The 18,272-nt window shown below is 42.6% G+C and overlaps 1 protein-coding gene across 1 annotated transcript in view; it reads right to left on the reverse strand.

Moving 5' to 3' along the window:
• Positions 1 to 9,936: 9,936 nt before the first annotated feature.
• IFT54 (intraflagellar transport 54) overlaps positions 9,937 to 18,272 on the reverse strand; it is a 51,975-nt gene continuing 43,639 nt past the window's right edge. Inside the window, exons 14-15 of the mRNA XM_026707697.2 lie at positions 14,241 to 14,464; positions 9,937 to 11,944 (exon numbers count right to left, since the gene is read on the reverse strand). Of these exons, the coding sequence (XP_026563482.1) occupies positions 11,785 to 11,944; positions 14,241 to 14,464 (384 nt within the window). The 3' untranslated portion in view covers positions 9,937 to 11,784. The remainder of the gene's footprint in view (positions 11,945 to 14,240; positions 14,465 to 18,272) is intronic.

Below are 18,272 nucleotides of genomic sequence, written 5' to 3' on the forward strand. Positions count from 1 at the left end.
TGGGCGTGGTCGCAGTCCTCTGGCCGGCTCGTTGAGTTGTCACAGTCACTTAGTGCGGTGGGGTGACCGGCCGGAATGGTCGGTGACTCTGGTGGACGGTCCCAGTCTATTGTCTGTTCCCGTGGCTCGACTGACGGGGATTGACCACCCTGGATGTCCCAGCTAGGAGCTGCACGTGGTGCTTGGAGTGTCACTGCAGCCTCTGAGTCGGTGTTGGCGTGCTCGGCTTGACGGCTCCGTATTTGGTCTAAGTGTCTCCGCCAGATGCGCCCGTCTTCCAACTGGATGCGGTACGATCTGGGTCCTGTGATGGCCACGATCCTTCCGGGTACCCACAGTGGGTCGCCTGCGTAATTCCTGGTGAAAACTCGGTCCTGTAATACAAAACTCCTGACCCTACTGTTAGACCCAATTGGCGTGTCTGGACAATAGTGAGGGTGCAGTCTATCTAGTACTGTCCTTAAACGTCTGCCCATCAGTAACTCAGCTGGAGACTTGTTGGTGACCGTGCAAGGGGTCGAGTGTTGGCTCATAAGGAATCGAGAGAGCCTGGAGTGCCAGTCATCCTGGGTGAACCTGGCTAGTGCCTCTTTGGCCGATCTGACAGCTCTCTCTGCCAGCCCATTGCTCGAGGGATGAAAGGGGGCCGTTAGAATGTGCCGGATGCCCAGGTTGGTGACATACCGGCTGAATTCCGTGGAAGTAAATTGAGGGCCGTTGTCTGAGACTATAGTGTCTGGCAGACCGTGTGTGACGAACAAACAGGTTAGGGCTTGGGCAATTGCTCGAGTGGTAGTTGTGAGAAGAAGGGCCACATCGATCCATTTAGAGAATGAATCTACAACTACTAGGAAGGTCTTGCCTTGAACTGGGCCGGCTAAGTCAATATGCAGCCGAGACCATGGTGCGTTGGCACTTTCCCATTTGGTGGGAGTAGTGATTGGAGGTGCAGGCCTGGATTCTTGACAGGGGCAGCAGGAGCTTACCCATTTCGCAATTTCGTCGTCCATGCCCGGCCACCAGACGTAACTCCGAGCCAATGCCTTCATTCGGACGATGCCGGGGTACCCCTCGTGCAACGCCTTCAGGACGGGTCTGCGCAGAGATTCCGGAATGACAACTCTGGTTCCCCAAAGCAGGCAGCCCTGTAAACTGGAAAGTTCCTGTTGGCGGACTTTAAATGGTGAAAAATCGTTAGATGGATTACTAGCCGGCCACCCCCTCCGTACCCAGTCCAGGACCTGGGCGATAAGTGTGTCTTTTCTGGACTGAAAAGCAATGTCTCTCGCAGTGACTGGGATGCTGAACTCACTGGTGTCGAAAATGGTGTGTACTGGGGCCGGATCCTCCACGGGTGTTGGCAGCGGGCATCGGCTGAGGGCGTCAGCGTGGCTGAGGTTTTTTCCTGGGCGGTGAACTAGTTTGTATGAATAAGCCGCCAGGAATAAGGTCCATCTTGTCATCCTGGGTGACAAGAATTGCGGCGTTTGTTTCTCCCCGGAGAGAAGTCCCAACAATGGCTTGTGATCTGTAACCAGTTCGAAGTTGTGCCCGAATACAAATGCATGGAATTTTTTGACCGCGGCTACGGCGGCTAGGGCCTCTTTGTCAATTTGACTATAATTGCGTTCCGTTGTTGAAAATGTTCGAGAAAAGAATGCGATTGGGGCTTCGGACCCGTTGGGAAGCCTGTGACTTAATACGGCCCCAATCCCGAAGGGTGAGGCGTCTGCAGCTAAAACCAGTGGCAGGTGCTGGTTGAATTGAATTAGCACAGCGTCTGAAGTAAGTAGTGACTTGACTGCCCTAAAGGCGTGTTCTTCTTTGGGTCCCCAATGCCATGGTGTATTTTTGTCTAAAAGTCTATGCAGTGGTTCGGCCACTGATGCCTTGTGAGGCAGAAATGATGCATAGAAATTCAGCAGGCCTAGGAAGGCTTGTAGCTCTGGTTTGGAAGAAGGAGTGGGTGCCTCGTGAATGGCTTTAACCTTAGATTCCACCGGGTGAATGCCAGAGGCGTCAATTCGGTACCCAAGAAAGTCCACCTGTTTAGTGGCTATGGCGCATTTTTCTTTTTTTAGTTTGAGGCCATGCTGTCTGAATCTATCCAATACCCCTCTTACCCTGAGAAAAAGTTGGTCTCTGTCCCGGGCTGAAACCAAGATGTCATCAAAGTACGGAACCATGCCAGGAAGGCCCTGCAGGATCCGCTCCATTAATGACTGGAATATGCCCGGGGCGACGCTGACGCCAAATTGGAGGCGCTTGCATCGGAACGCCCCTCTGTGGGTGACAATGGTTTGTAATTCGGCTGTTTGGTTGTCTACAGGAAACTGCTGGTAAGCCTGTGACATATCCAATTTGGCGAATATAGTTCCTGGTTCAAATGTGTGAAGTAAATGTTGGATTACTGGCACTGGGTACGCGCTAGTCTGCAGATAGCGGTTTATTGTGGTCTTGTAGTCTGAACACATTCTTATACTACCATCCTTTTTTAGGGGTGTGACAATTGGTGTCTCCCATTTAGCAAAATCTGTGGGCTCAATTACCCCTTGCCTGAGCAATTTGTCTAGTTCCGCATCTAGCTTAGATCGCAGAGCAAATGGTACTCTTCGCGGCTTTAAGCGGATGGGAACTGCTTGGGGGTCTACCGAGAAGGATATAGGTGTGCCTTTGTAACAGCCCAATTCATCACTGAATACGTCAGCGTAATCTGAAAAGAGTGAGTCGATATCGGAGGATGAGACAGCATGTACTCCCGTTAAGCTAAGGCCGAGAAAAGGGAACCAATCCAACCCCAAAAGACTGGGAAGGGCACCATCAACTACCACTAATGGCAGGTGGCCTTTAAAGGATTTGAATTTGACGAGGAACTTGCCTGTTCCGAGTACTGGAATATTCTTCCCTTGATAGTCCCTCAAGGATAGGCGACTCTTCTGCAGTTGCTTCCTGGACAGGCTGGGACGTATTTTCTTAATCGTGCTCCACGAGATAATCGAGAGCGCTGACCCGGTATCGACCTCCATAAGGCAGGGTTTACCTTCTAATTGAATGGAAAGTTGTATTTTATTAGGTGACAAAAAAGTATGGTTAGCTTGATAGCATGTATAACAATTTTCTACTTGCCTGGGTGGCCCCGGAGGGGCGTAGGATGATGGCTTTTGTGGAGCCACGTGCGTTGCCTGGCACACCCTGGCGATGTGCCCTTTCTTATTGCAATTGTTGCAGGTGGCGTTTCGGAATCTGCACATCGCTCTGGCATGGGGACCACCGCAGGAGAGACAAAGCTGGGTGTGTTTAGGTGCGTTGCTGTCTCTATGTCTAGCTCCTACCTGTGGCTGCTTGAATGATTTGAGGCGGTGGACTTCTGAATGTTCAATAGGCTCTTCCTCGTTCACTGCTTCCTCGGAATGCACAGTGACTGGACTGGTTTTGGGTGCGCTTCCCTGTATTTCGGCGGCTGACTGTATTGCTAGCTCAGCGGCCAGGGCTTCTTCGATTGCTTGGGCGAGGTTGAGGTCCTTCCTGGCCAATAAACGCCTCTGTAGCCTCGTGTCTCTGACCCCACAGACAAGTTGATCCAGGAGCATATTATCAAGGTAGTTTTTAAATTCGCAATGAAGGGCTGTGGTTCTGAGGGCAGCCATATACTGATTAATGGTTTCTCCATCCGCTTGTTTCCTCATGCGAAAAGCAAAGCGTCTCGCGATCTGCAACGGCTTTGGCGAATAATGATTGGAGAGTGTCTCCAGCAACTCAGACCAAGGAACATTCTTTAACTCCCTCGGGGCGAATAGTGCTGTCGCGGTATCGAACACTGTGGCCCCGCAGTAACTCAGGAAAAATGATTTCTTCTTGTTGTCTGTAGCGTCGGCCAGCCCAACGGCATCAATGTAATGATTGAAGCGGTTTTTGTAAGAGTCCCACTTGTCTTCGTCTGGCTTAAATGGCGGGAACGCCGGATTTGAATTCATGTTTGGTTTCAGCCTGTGGTAGACTGACCAATCTCACTGGGAATACAGGCCCTGAATGCGGGTAGCAGCTGCAGCTCGCAGCGCTATTTCAGCTCAGTGTCTCAGCTCTTGGAATCTCTCTGGGTTTGTGCGGGTAGCAGCTGCAGCTTGCAGTGCTGTTTCAGCTTAGTGCTTCACTCTTAGAATCTCTCTGGGTTTTCACGCTCTATATTGCCCTTGGCGGCTAGGCTGTAGCGCCGTAACTGACGTCTGTTTGAAATTCGCGCCCTTGCAAGGCGCAGGCGGCTATGGCTGCGGCTTCGTGCCGACAGCGATTTAAACTGCGCGCCAGACTTCAGTGGTTATGAGCGCAGCGCCGAGGCTCTGCTACACAGAATCCGACAAGTGCGGCTGGATTCAATGCTGGGCGGCCGAGGCTCTCAGCGCCCTACTTCCCTGTAGCTATTTGTGTACTAGAGCAGCTACACGCTCCACTTCGCTCTGTAACTGAAACGGTTGACCGAGCTCTCAGTGGCACGGCTACGGCTCAGCGTTTCAGGTGTGTGACTTCAGCTCTTATATTGCTGCTGGTTGGCCAGATCCCATCCTCGTCGCCAATGTTAGATCTTGGAAAAGGAGGGAGGCCACACCAGAGCATTACTCAAAACACACTTTATTCGGGGAATAAAGGGGCTGTCGCGTCTGCATAGCTAACAGCAGACCTAGCAGCGAACAGCGGTTGGCTCGACCTAGCAGCCGGCTTTTATAGCCGACTGTCAAAGGGAGCCAACCAATGGGGAGTGTAAACGCCCCCGTAGGAAGAACGGACCTGATGGGGAACTGGTGTCAGCCCCGAGGACATAACAGTTTCATATTATGTGTTTCAATTATTTTGCACATAGTCAAAATCAGAGTTTCTATTTTTAAACCAACAGCTATCATATAGCAGATTTATCACAAAAAAACTTCATAGATTTATTATTAAGCTGCTGAGCTGGATTTCAGCAATAGAATTAATTGCTATTCATCATGGAGGCAACAATCTCTCAGCCGCACTGGGCCAGACCTGATAGCGAAAGAAAGGGAGCCAGGACAAGCACCCTCAGCCAGGACAAGCACCCTCACCTTAATTCCAGCTTCATTCATAAACAGGATGAGCCTCAGAATGTGACAAGTAGGGAAACCTTGCAAAGTCAGCGCTGGGCGCGTCTGCCTCCCAGCACCTTTTCAAGTGTTTGGGCCCCACCCCTGTCCATCATGCTACCACACCCCACCATCTGGTTGCAGCAAGAATTGCCCAAAGCAAGCTGCTATGGAGGACTGCCAGTCAGCTGGGCATTGCATGGAAGACCACCTGTCAGCTGGGTGTCGCAGGCTTTATTGTGGAACATCTGCGATGCAGTCTGTCCAACACGGGCCACTGTGCCTCTCATCACCCCTGCTGTATGGCACCTCCACTGCATGCAATTGGCAGCAGATGCCCTGACCATCTAGCGCCATTGGACGTGGAGCTGCCACCGGTGAACTGCCATGTCTGCACTTCCCCCCAGGTACGGCAAGCCTCAGGCTGGGGCTTGAAACAATCTTACTTTGTACCATGTTTCCCTGAAAATAAGACTCACTTTTATTTTCTATTTGGCCACAAAATAAGCACTAGATCTTATTTTCTGGGGATGTCTTACCCACTTACCTTAGGACCACCACAGCCACACTTTCCATGCCCCGACACCTGTTGCACTGCTGGCCAAATTCTGTGGCTGCTCACCGGTGCTGTTGCTTGTGGCAGGATGTCACATGGCTTGTCATGCCAGTATCTCCACTTGTGACAGGAGGTTGTGTGATGTATTGCACCACTGCATATAAGCGACGGCACTGGCGTGATGAGCTTTGCATTGTTCTGCCTTGAACAGTTGCAGAAGAAATTGGGTAGTGGCATAACAGGTGTTGGAGCATGGAGGCCTCATTGTGATGGTCCTAAGGTAAGTGACTGAGGGGCAGGTGGGGCAGCTTCACCCCCCACTCCTGCCCTAGCTGGACTTTTACACTTGCATCTCACCACACCTCATACAAGCAGATGGTGGATGGGGCTTAACTAGGGCTTATTTTGGGTGTGCGGCTTATATTAGGCGCAGGTGTCGAAATCGGGCTAGGCTTGTTTTCAGGATAGATCGTATTTTCAGGGAAACGCGGTAATCAGCTGAACTGTGTGAAAAAAATCAATTACATCCAACTACTTACTCTCTTGTTATTGATCATCATCTGACACTGCTATCTTTCAGGCTTTTTAATCCATTATTTCAGTAAGAAAAAACTCTTCCATGCATGCACTGAATCGTATTGTAATCTGTGAAAAATCATGCAATGAAACATTTGTTCTAGTCAAAGGTGATTCACATGAGATAAATATGTTTGTGATATTAATGAACAACTTTGCATATTGTGTCGTATTAAAAATTGAGTGAGAACTAAAAGTGCTATAGGAACAGAATCTGACTTGGGTTCAGCAAGGGCTTCTTTTACACTAAGATTGAAGATAAGCCAAAGAATATTTAGTATCTATATGGACTTAAGAGAAACATCTCATACACAGTGATGTAGAATACTCTAGGCCAGGTGTTGGCAACCTGCAGCTCTGGAACCACGTGCGGCTCTTTTCTCTCTCTGCTGCAGCTCCCTGTCACGGCAGAGGGATGAAAGAGCTATCTCCCTGTCGTGGCGGTGGTGATGGCCGGAGCCTTAGCATGGGATCAAAGCACCCCTGTACTTGCCTTTGCGTGGCAACAGGATTCTGTCTTCGTCGTGGTACAATTACTATTTCTGCCAGCAAAGAGGACTGGGAGAGAACAGTGGGAGTGGATCTTGCAGGGTGGGGGCCATCCCCCAAGCCTGGCCTTCCTCCTCCATCATCGGCAGGGCCAAGAGAAAGAAGGGGGTGGCGTGTGGAAGTGATTCCCTCTCCCAGCTGAGTGCCGAGCACAAAAGCCTACCAGGAGGGGGCTGGCCAAGTAGAAGCACCCTCATTGAGAGTGGAGTAGAAGCGTGTGTGTGTGTGTGTGTGTGTGTGTGTGTGTGTGTGTGTGTGTAAATAACAGCCCAGGATAGCTTCAGCCACAAACAGCTCCTGTTATTTTTGCTGAGAGCTTCTAAGCGACACAGCATTCTTTAATAAATACTAATAACAACGAACCATAATATACAGGATTAATGGCAGGAAGGTGAAATGGGGGGCGGGGAGGAAGGAAGGAAGGTGAAATCAGAAGAGGAGGAAGGAAGGAAGATTAAATCAGGAGGGAGGGAGGAAGGAAACAAAAAAGGTGAAATCAGAGAAGGGGGAGGGGAGGAGGGAAAAAGAAGGAAGGAAGAATAAGGATGTGATGGCCTCCAGAGGCTATCGTAATACACTCCCATCATTCCTGAGTTGTATTGTTAAAGAAATCCAGTGCCACCAGGGAGAAGTCAAGCTGTGAAAGTTATTGAAATTCCTCATGTGGAAACTAAGTGGTGATAAGTCATAACAGAGGTGTGCATTCTCCCTGACACAGTTTATTGTTATGTGCCCTATGATTTAAATTTCAGATAAATATATTTCTCTGCTGTCCTCTTGTAAATTTAGCGAGGTATCCCGGGGCACTGCCAGAATTGAAGGGGATCCTGCAGACGATGCCCCTGGAGCCAGTCTTATTTCTGTACCCATCAAGCATTTCATGTCCTGGTTTCTCTTCCCCACCCCCATTTGTTCTTCTAGCACACTTTCCTTTCCTTTGATATAACAGGTCTTTGAACGTACCTGAGAACTGTAGTTGAAATCTTAATTTCTCTAGAGGGGCTCAATTAGTGGAAAGGAGAGAGAGAGAGGCTGGGTAGGCTTGGCTGGGGGGTGTCATGTCACTGGGTGGGAATGAGTGACGTCAAGTTGGCCACGCCCACCCACATTTTGTGGCTTCTGGTGTTTTCTGTGGGAAATGGGTCCAAATGGCTCTTTGAGTGCTTAAGGTTGCTTACCCCTGCTCTAGGCTAATAAATAGATGACAGTCCAGGCTTATATGTGGGTATAAATGTTTGGGTATTATAGACAAATATCAAACTGGTGTTCCTATATTTACAGGAGTAGCCCTATATTTATTCTAGATTAACTTGGCTCTGTTGATTGGCAGACATGGACTTTGGGAGAAGAATGTGTTCTCAGATCTGGGGTGAAGAAAGCCATACAAATGCTAGACAGCAACCAGGAAAGTTTTTTGTATCTCTTTATTGCCAAAATGTGGGGGCCTGGTTTTGTGGACTTACTTAGCATATCTTGCAATTGGTTAAAGAATTCCTATTCAGCCTGAAAACTTAATTTTGAGATAACGCTCCAGTTTGAAAAACAGACCCATATTCATTTTCCTGTTTTCAAGATCTTTTATTTCTCCGAAGTGGTAATATGACATACCTTGTAATTGGTAGGAGATCTATTATAATGAATGCTGGAATCCCATTCAGCTAGAAAAGTCAATTTTAAGACAAAGCCTGAATTTGAAAAACAGACACATATTTGTGTTCTCTCATCCCTGGAGAAGCAGGAAAACCTTTTCCAGATTTCTCATAGGAATTAGTCCAAGGCATATACTGTAATTGATAGGAAGCCTATTATGGCAAATGTCAAATTCCCATTCATACATTATAACTAATACTGAATTTAGCCAGAAAACCAAAATTTAAAAAACAAACATGTATTCAAGTTCTCCCTCCCTAGAGAAGCAGGAAAACCAGTTGTTTTCAAAATCCTCTTTTTTTGAGGAATTGCTGAGAGGCAAATTATAGTTAGTACTGAATTCCCATTTAGCCACACTTCAATTTTCAGACACAGCTCAAATTTGAAAAAGAGACGCCTGTTTATGTTCTCCCTGACCTAGAGAAGCAGGAAAACCAGTTGTTTTCAAAACCTACTCTTTGTCTGAGGAATTGGTCCAAGGCACATCTTGTAATTGCTAGGAGAATTCCCATTCAACCAGAAAACTTCAATTTTGAAAGAGAGGTCAAACTTCAAAAACACATGTGTTTATCCTCTCCCTGGTATAGAGAAGCAGAAAAACCACTTCGTTTCAAAATCTGCTCTTTCTCTGAGAAGTTGATGCAAGGCATATCTTGTAATTGATAAGAGGCCTATTATAGCTAGTGCCAAATTCCCATTTAGCCCGAATTTGAAACGAACATGTTTTCATGTTCTCCTTGGCCTGGAGAAGCAGAAAAATCACTTCTATTTAAAATCTTGCTCTTTCTATGAGCAGTTGATCCAAGGTATATCATGTAATTGGAAGGAGGCCTATTATAGCTTAGTGCCAAATTCCATTTTTAGCCAGGAAACACCAATTTTGAAACAAGGCTTCAATTTGACAAAAAAAAAAACACCAGATGTGTATTCAAGTTCTCCCTGGCCTGAAAAAGCAGAAAAACCACTACTTTTCAAGATCACATGATTCTCTAAGGAATTAGCCCAAGGCAGCGGTGGGATTCAAATAATTTAATAACCGGTTCTCTGCCCGAATGACCATTTTAAGTCTAAAAACCCGATATACCTAAAGGATTAGGGTTAGGGCCTGAATGTTGGACCTGTGAGGTAGCCTGAATGTCAAGAGAATCGGGGGCAGAGGCAAGCAGAGGCTACCCTGGATCAGGGAATCCGGGGGGTGGCCAGGGCTGGGGGTGGCTGGAACTTCAACCATCAGTTTTTCTCTCTCTCACCCTGACTCCAAAGCAGCCTCTGGAGGAGGCCTGCACTGGCTCACGGGCTTTGCCGGCTTTCTCTTTCTCTGCGGAAGAGTGAAAAAGAAAGCTGGGCATCCCGAGACATCGCACTCTGGAGGCAACTCAGGTTTCACTCAGTGGGAAATAATAATGTGCATAATAATGGAAGGATTCACAATAGATGCAAAGATGCAATGTTTTAATATTAATTATTGATATAAAACATTCCCCTCCCCAAATAACAATGCAAACAATGTTCATACAAAAAATAGACAATTTATTAAATTTATAGAAAAAAATAATAAAAAACAGATATTTTACGTTGTACATTTTTACTGACAAATTGGACTCTTGTAATAATGTGATATGTAATCCTACAGATATCTACACAGAATATAAAAGGAAATTTCAGATATTATATCAAGCTTCAAATGTATTATAATAATAAGTAGTTTATAAAGAATGGCAACTTTAGCATAAAAACATCTATGATAATATATTTGATCCATTTTTTTTTTACTATTCCTTTTCTAAAATTTATAGTTTAAACGACAGATTTATAGTTTAAGGAGAGTGAACATATACTTTGATAATATTTGAGTTGTATGCTCAAACAAATTTGGAATGCATCTTAATTAAGGACAATTTAATTAATAAACATAAAATAATAGACAATATTACAATAAAAAACAAATGTATAAATCAAGAAACTGTTTACTGCTTTTGCAGTAATGATTATTTCAGTTATTTAAAACTCATTTCCAATCAAAATTTAGAGAATCATATGGATAAAATGTAGTACAATGTATGGTAGCAATTTAAATATAGCAACAAGCATACTTTCCCAAATCATTAAGACTGTCTTCTATATTTGTTAATCAACCCCTCCCCTTCAATATGCACATATTAAATTGCCTTTCTGCTCCACTTCTAGTAAAGTATACGCTACTAGATGTGTAACCCATGAGAAATATAACTTCACTAGCAAAGAAATTATAGATTTCCAAATGAAAAAATGAATTTTCTTAAATCATTTCATTAATAAATGGTATAGTTTCAAAAAACAAAAAAGCATTCAGTTTATATTTATATATTCATCAATTCATCAGACGGACAGATGGTTAGTCTCAGTTATCTTTCAAGTGTGACACTGAGATGTGGAAAGGGAAATCCTTACTTTTGAGTTGTGCTATTTTTAAATGATAATGATAAGCTTACAAGACTTCATAAGCATGAGAATCTTAAAAAAAGTATTCTCAGAACAAAGGTTCTGAACAACCATGCTAGGTTGAGGTGCTGTATTTTTTTAAAGATTTCTGCACACACATTCCTCCCCAAAGCTAAGATGGCATTAGATGAAGTCAGGGTCCTAGAAACCATATAATTTGGTTGGCCACAAGTTTTCCATTATTTGGGAATCCCATAAAATAAATACAGCAAAACTATATAGGAAGAGCAAAATCCACAATCCCAAGCATAATGTATGCAATTTCCACATTCCAATTCTGTCAGAATGACTTAATTTGAGAATATGAGAGAAAGAGAGCGAGAGAGCGAAAGAGAGAGAAGTAGGGTGCAAATGTATATTATAAATGTAACCAATTATGTTCAGATCAATATCTTATTTTCTCTATGTTACAAGATGTCTTAAATAAACAAAGGTAAACTGCATTTTTATCTTGAGTTGTAAGAATTTCATTACAGATTTTCTTACGGGATCAACTTCTTACTTTTTGGTCTTTATAATACCACAAAGGCATAGTGTTTCTCCCAAACTTGCAAGAATTCCAATACAAATTTTCCTATGGGATTTACCCAAGAGTTCTAAGATAATCACAACTGCAACCCTCTCAAATTCCATACTCTGTATAAAGAAAAATAATGTCTTACAGAAAGACACAAATAAGGGGTATTGATATTAAAGTAGCAGAAGAACCAACCACAACAGATTAAATACAGTAAATATTTTGCACTTTTAAAAACTACAACCAGTATTTTCCAAGAAAACCAACCACAACTGTCCAAATAAATTCTTGAAATTGTATAAGCTATTGTATTGTAATTTTATTTGCAAACAATATAATGGGTTCCAGTCTTCCACTATTCATCTTCTTGAGTTGATAATATGAATCATCTTCTGAATTTTTTCATTGTTTCTTAAAACATTAGCTCTCCTAGTATAAATCTTGTCTTCTTCATCTTTGATTAATTGATCCAACTCAGTAAGTTCTATTTTTAAGGGTTCCACAACACCATCTGTGATTCTGAAAAATATAAAAACAACAAACTATACACTGTAAAACTAATGTAAATCTGTTCTGGATACTGTATATCAGGGGTGTCAAACTCACGGCCCATGGGCCGGATGTGTCATGTGCTGGCGACCCCCATTTTAGCAAAGGGAGAAAAAAGTTATGATATGTCATGTGGCGACAATGTGACACCACAAGTTTGACACCCCTGCTGTATATTATTACATTTGATTCAAATAAATGATAAGAAAATGAGCTCACAGCAGTTTAAAATTACAATGGCATTGAAGAAATGGACTGATGAATTCTGCCTGAAGTTCTAATTGTGGCAGTGCCCCTGTGGTCATGTGATCAAAATTCAGGCACTTGGCAGTACATCCATCCTTATGACTGCAGGAGTGCTACAACTCCCCCTCTGTGGACCATGAGACCTTGAACAACTAGGCTTTGTCACATGGAAACCTTCTACACACCAGGACACCTTGCTGGCTATCCCCAGCAGTGCATGGGCTGCTACCTCCCCTTCCTCCCAGGAAGCCTGTTTCGTGCCCCGCCCCTTCCACTCCTGGAACAACCAGCTAGGCCAGCTGCACGCAATCCTTCTTCCTCCCTCCAACTCCAGGGAGACTTCCTCCTTCCCCCTCCCAAAGGGCCTCAGCTGGCTAGGCTCTCCTACCTTCCCCTCGCCACTCCCAAGAAGCCTGGCCTCCCATCCAGTCTTCTTTGCCCAACACATCCAAGGTCCACATACCTTTTCCTTCCCTTGCAGCTGCTCACAAGAACACCCACCTGATGCAAAGCTGAGTTAGACAGCTAGCAAAGGCAATTTTCTTAAGGCTAGAGAGGCAATCTTTTTTAAGGCTGGCTAGGAACAAGGATGGGTAGGTGGGAAGGGAGAAGGCAGTGCTGGGCCTAGCTGGCCAAGGGCTTCTGTCCATGTCTGATTTCTGCATGCCAGTGGGCACTGGGGCTCCCAAGACTTCTCTCCCAATCCCAAAGCACCAGGTACAGTTGTTTAACAACTATAATGATTGTGATCTTTGAGAAGGTAGCAACATAGGTGTCTCATTTAATGACCATAGCTTACAACCAAAATTCTAGGCTCAATTATGATTGTAAGATGAGAACTAACTCATCTAATCTGGAGATTTTACTTGAGTTGGGCAGTAAAGGAGAAAAGAAAGTCATCCAGATTGAACTAAAACAAGAGTTTAAGTATGTATTCTTAAGTATTTTCCATTAGACTGTAAAATGAAGGAGATATCTTACAAAGCTGATGGACAGATGCATCAATAATGTTTTGTCTTATACCATTTGTGTCATAACAAGTAACAATATAATAAAGAACAACACAGGTATTCTTCATGCTTCACATGTGTAATTCATTTCAGTTAGTTCACAGTATCAAATAGTTTGCACGATGGGGGGGGGGTGCACGCACACATGTGGACATATGCACATATGCATGCTAAATTTTGGGAATCTGCCTGGACAAATCCATTTAGTTTTCTTAGCAGCATTTGCTGAGACTGAGTGACTGGCTCAAAGTCATTCAGTTAGCATCACGCCTAAGGCAGGACTTGAACTCAACAATATCCTGGTATCTGGCCTGGTGCCTCTATCCACTACAGAAAACTGTCTCTTAGTAGTTAGTGATAGATTAAAGTTAATTCAACAGCATGTTGGATGACAGATGTTATCAATACTTAAATGTAGTACATGTAGCACTTATTTCATCATCCCCTCCTATAGTACTTACAGAATCAATCACTAACAGTTTATCGCAAGAAAACAACTACATCTTTCATTAATAATAAAGTAACAGGAATATTGTAGAAAGTAGCTCTTCAACTAAGTGGAAATTGCAAGTAAGACTAGAAGGCTATCTGGCTCAAACTGCAGGTAGGCAATAGAGAGCTACTGCATTTATTAATCTTTGCCTGCTGAAAAGTTGAATTGTGGGAGGCAAGCAGTTTACTTTTCTTCAACCTGGCACTGTGCTTTCTTCCTAGAAACAGAAGCACCCACATGCTTGCGCTTACTGCTATAGATAGATGTGGTAGCTTGAGAGAGAATATTCTTTCCCTCCAATTCATGCAGTTTTTAAGGTTACTATGACTTTGCCTTCAATGTTTTCCTACAAAAGTGTTAAATCTCTTCTAGTGTGCTATCTTCCTCAGTTTTGCACATCCAGTCAAGGACACAGATCCAATTCAGATTTGTCTTGTAGATAAAACTCTATGAAACTTTGGATTAATCTAATCTTTTATTATTATTGCAATTGTTCAAATTTTTAAAAGATTCTTACCCTTGTTCCTTCCGCAGGGTCTCTTCAAGTTCTTTATTTTCATTCTGCCATGTCTGAAGCTCAATTTTCATGGCATCTACATCTTCTTGAATATAGTCCATTATTTTACCAAGAGGGAGAGCACTCCGACAAAGGGCCTGAATGGAGCCACGAAATTTCTCTATTTCTTTAGTTACTAAATCTTTTTCCTTTCTCTTTGCTGCTTCTGACAAAAGTGGCTTCTCCTAATAGTTTTTAAAAAGTTCAGATATCAATCAATGGGAAAAATAAAGTAACGGGACTGAAAGAATATGTTTTAAAAGCATCACTGAAACAGTGTTCATTTCACAAGAAGACATCGAATATAAATTAAGTGAATAATATCAAATGCAGAGAAATAAAATGCTATGCTTACTCTAGCAAAAGTTATGTCATTGGATAATACAATAATCAAACATTTTAACGATATTCTCCCAGTCCTTATGAGGTACAGCCCAATTAGACATCATTTATTTGGAAAGCAAATCAAGCATTTCATGTCAGCATGATTCCCTTAGTCAACAATTCATCTCCCTTCATTTTCCAGACTTTTTTTCATGGTCAATTGTATGCAAAAAATCAGTATCTATACCCCCAGGTCCATTTTGAAAATTTTGGAAAGTTTTAATTTTTAAATGAATTAGTCATGCAAAGAAACATAGTCATGGAAAAAGAAACTGATGTTATTGTCATTTGCAAAATATGTTCCATGTAGGCACTCATGCTCATAGAAGACACAAATTATACATGCACCTAATGAAAATTAAATGAATTACTTGAAGAAAAAGTAAAAGATCTAGAAGCAACTCTAGACACTCTGAGGCTCAACCTACAAAACAAAGAAATTCCAACCAAAGGAAGAAAACTGTATCCAAACTGAACACAATACAGAAACAACCACTAGAAGAAATAAACCTGTACATGATTTTTTAGAGGCAGACCAATGAAAACATGTCACCCATGCCTGTAGAAGAAAACAACGTCCAAGACCCATTGGTCCATTGGGTCCTTGCAGGGACTTAATTTGGCATTTCATCCGAGTACCAATGGGGCCACAGCATGCGTGAACACCATGATAGAGCAGTATTTGAGGTGCTATGTCAACTATCAGCAAACAAACTGGGTGGATTTGCTGCCGTTTGCTAAGGTGGCATACAATAATGTGATACACAGTAACATCGACCTGACTCCTTTTCGAGTTACCAGTGGCATGGAGTTTGTCCCCATGCCTGAACTTCCCAAGGAATCATGCTCATCCATATCACTAGCCAAATGGATGGAGTCACTGAACGCGGCATGGGAAAATATCAAGCAAGCCCTATGAGAAGCAGCAAAGAGCCATAAAGCACAAACTGATAAATGTCACACCACTCCACAGTGCCATTCCAAGTGGGGAGCAAGGTTTACCTCTCAGCAAAAGCACTTAAAGTTAAAGCTCCCTTGTAAAAAGCTAGGACCAAAGTTTATAGGAAAAGTAATCAACTGTGTTACTGTACAGCTTACACTTGCTAAGGAAAGCGCACCTGGTCTTTCACAGCAGCTTGTTGAAGCTGGTGGCAGGCTCCCAGATCAGACCGGTAGATTGGGCATCCCCAAATCAATTGTAATACACGGGGAGACACATTACGAGATCAAGAAAATCCTAGATTCTCAATTGCATAGGAACCAGTTGCAGTACTTAGTGCAATGGAAGGGGTATCCACTCTCCAAAGCTACTTGTGTCAACCCTGAAGCTGACCTGACCAAAGCCATTTTTACTACTTCAGTGTTGCCACGCTGGAGCTGAGGGATAGGGAGGGGTGATTGAGATAGAGCGGATTTTGTAGCCAAAACAAAATACTTTCTCTTGGGAACCAAGGACATTCTCACACTTGGTTGGAGGAAGGCAGAGTGATGCTACCCAGTTGCCAGATCGCACTGTGATTGGACCATATGACTGTTTTGAGAAAGAGAAAAAACATTTACTTTTAATTAGGTGAAAACTGCAGGAGTCTTTAGAGTTGGTTTTCATGAGATCTGTGCCACTATGATATTTCCAATACAGCTATTCTATATGCTGCCTCGGAGTTTTGCCTGCTATGGGATTATTACTTGGAACCTTGAAAACTTTGGTCAAGAGCTGGGATGTGAAGGCAGATAGGTTAGTCAAACAGTTTCATGACAAGTATACCCAGAAACCTAAGGGACCTCCAGGTGGAGGAAGAGGAGGCTAGGCCTATGCCATACAGAACTTTATAGGTGGTAACCAGCATCTTGTATCACACTAAGAAGCAAGCTAGAGCCAGTGCAGGTTATAAAGCAGAGGTGTCACAGGGGCATACTAAGACATGCCCATATGCTGACTCTGTAAAGCTATTGCTATTGATTGAGTCCCTTTAATCAGTATCAACCATTACTGGAATATAAGGAAAGAGAAAAATTACCAACTCTCCTATATTTTTGAAAATCTTGCCACAAGTGTGCCATGGATATTAAAATTATTTACAATAGCTATAAGGCATTTACAATTGACCAATCTAATGCATCCAAACTTCATCAACTTGGGGAAAGTTATTACATATAAAGATATAGTAAATGAGAATGGGGAACTAAAATCCAGACAAGAACTAGAAGAAGAAAGGGTACAATTGGAATGGTGGGCATACTTACAAATCCAATCATGCTATAAGAAAGACAAAAACGAGCAGGCCATACAGAAAGAATTGATGATATTAGATAAAATATTACTAGGAACAGATGAAAAAGCAATTAAGATAACCTACAAATACCTATTGGAATATAAAATGGAGGAGGAACAAGTGAAAGAAGTAATTGTAGTATGGGCAAAAAACTTTGGTTACAATATCGAATTAGATAAATGGCAAAAGTTATGGGAAAGGAATAGGAAACTAACCTTGGCTACTTCTTATAAAGAGAACCTATACAAAATGTTTTACAGGTGTCACTGACCTCCAACAAGATTGGCAGAAATGAGCAAAAACGCATCACCACAATATTGGGAATGTAACACAGTGTTAGAGACATATTATCATATGTGGTGGTCATGCATCAAAGCAAAATAATTTTGGTGGCAGATTAAGAAACGGTTGGAAGAGATGCTTGGCCAAAAAACAGAGTTCAGACCAGAATTGTTCATATTGGGAATTACAGAAGGAAAATATAGCAAAAGAATGATATACTTAATGTTGCATGTTATAACTGCTGAAGATTGGTCTATGCCCAAAATTGGAAGAATGGGAATATCCCCCAGGAAAGTGAAATAATAAAGAAAAATTTGGTCTGTGCAAAGATGGAGAGGCTAACATTAGAAATTAAAGATAAGGGTGAGACAGAATATTATGAAGTCTGGATCAAAATGTACCAATGGTTAGACTCGAAGAAAGGAAGTCCAAAGAAAACAAAAAACAAATTGTGACGCTTTATAAGAATGAAGGTGGAAGATTCTTAAGCTAAAAACAATGTAATATAGTGGATATAATGACTATGTAAAAAGAACATGCAAGGAAATTATGTTGTAAATAGGAAAATATATATGTAAATAGCACCAACTTAGTAACATAGAATAAAGAAGAGATCAATTGTTATATGTGGTTTTATGTTATAGCATGTATGGCAAAATAACTGCCAGGAAAGTTGCACTGTGTTCAACTGTTTTAATGTTTATCCCAATAAAATTTGTTAAAAAACAAACAATTGACCAAATATTGAAAACACATGTTGTCAGCCAGAGTGCCTATAACTTCCTGCTAACTTCCATCTTTGATTCAATTTAATTCAACTCCATAAGATTCAAACACTAGCCAGGTCAAGTCAATGGATTTTCTCTTTAGAAAAAAATTATAGACAACATTTAAACCATTAAACCATCTGTCCTTCCTTCCTTCCTTTTCATTTATCACATTTTTGTACCACTTTGATACCACTTTGAGTGACGTACACCAAAGTATTAAAATAAATGCTGTTGAAACATTACTTTTTTTGTTTATATCTCTATGATAATCTCTGCTTTAATAT

Source organism: Pseudonaja textilis, chromosome 1, assembly GCF_049901715.1.
Source record: "Pseudonaja textilis isolate UNSWEBS1 chromosome 1, rPseTex1.2, whole genome shotgun sequence".
Taxonomy (NCBI): domain Eukaryota; kingdom Metazoa; phylum Chordata; class Lepidosauria; order Squamata; family Elapidae; genus Pseudonaja; species Pseudonaja textilis.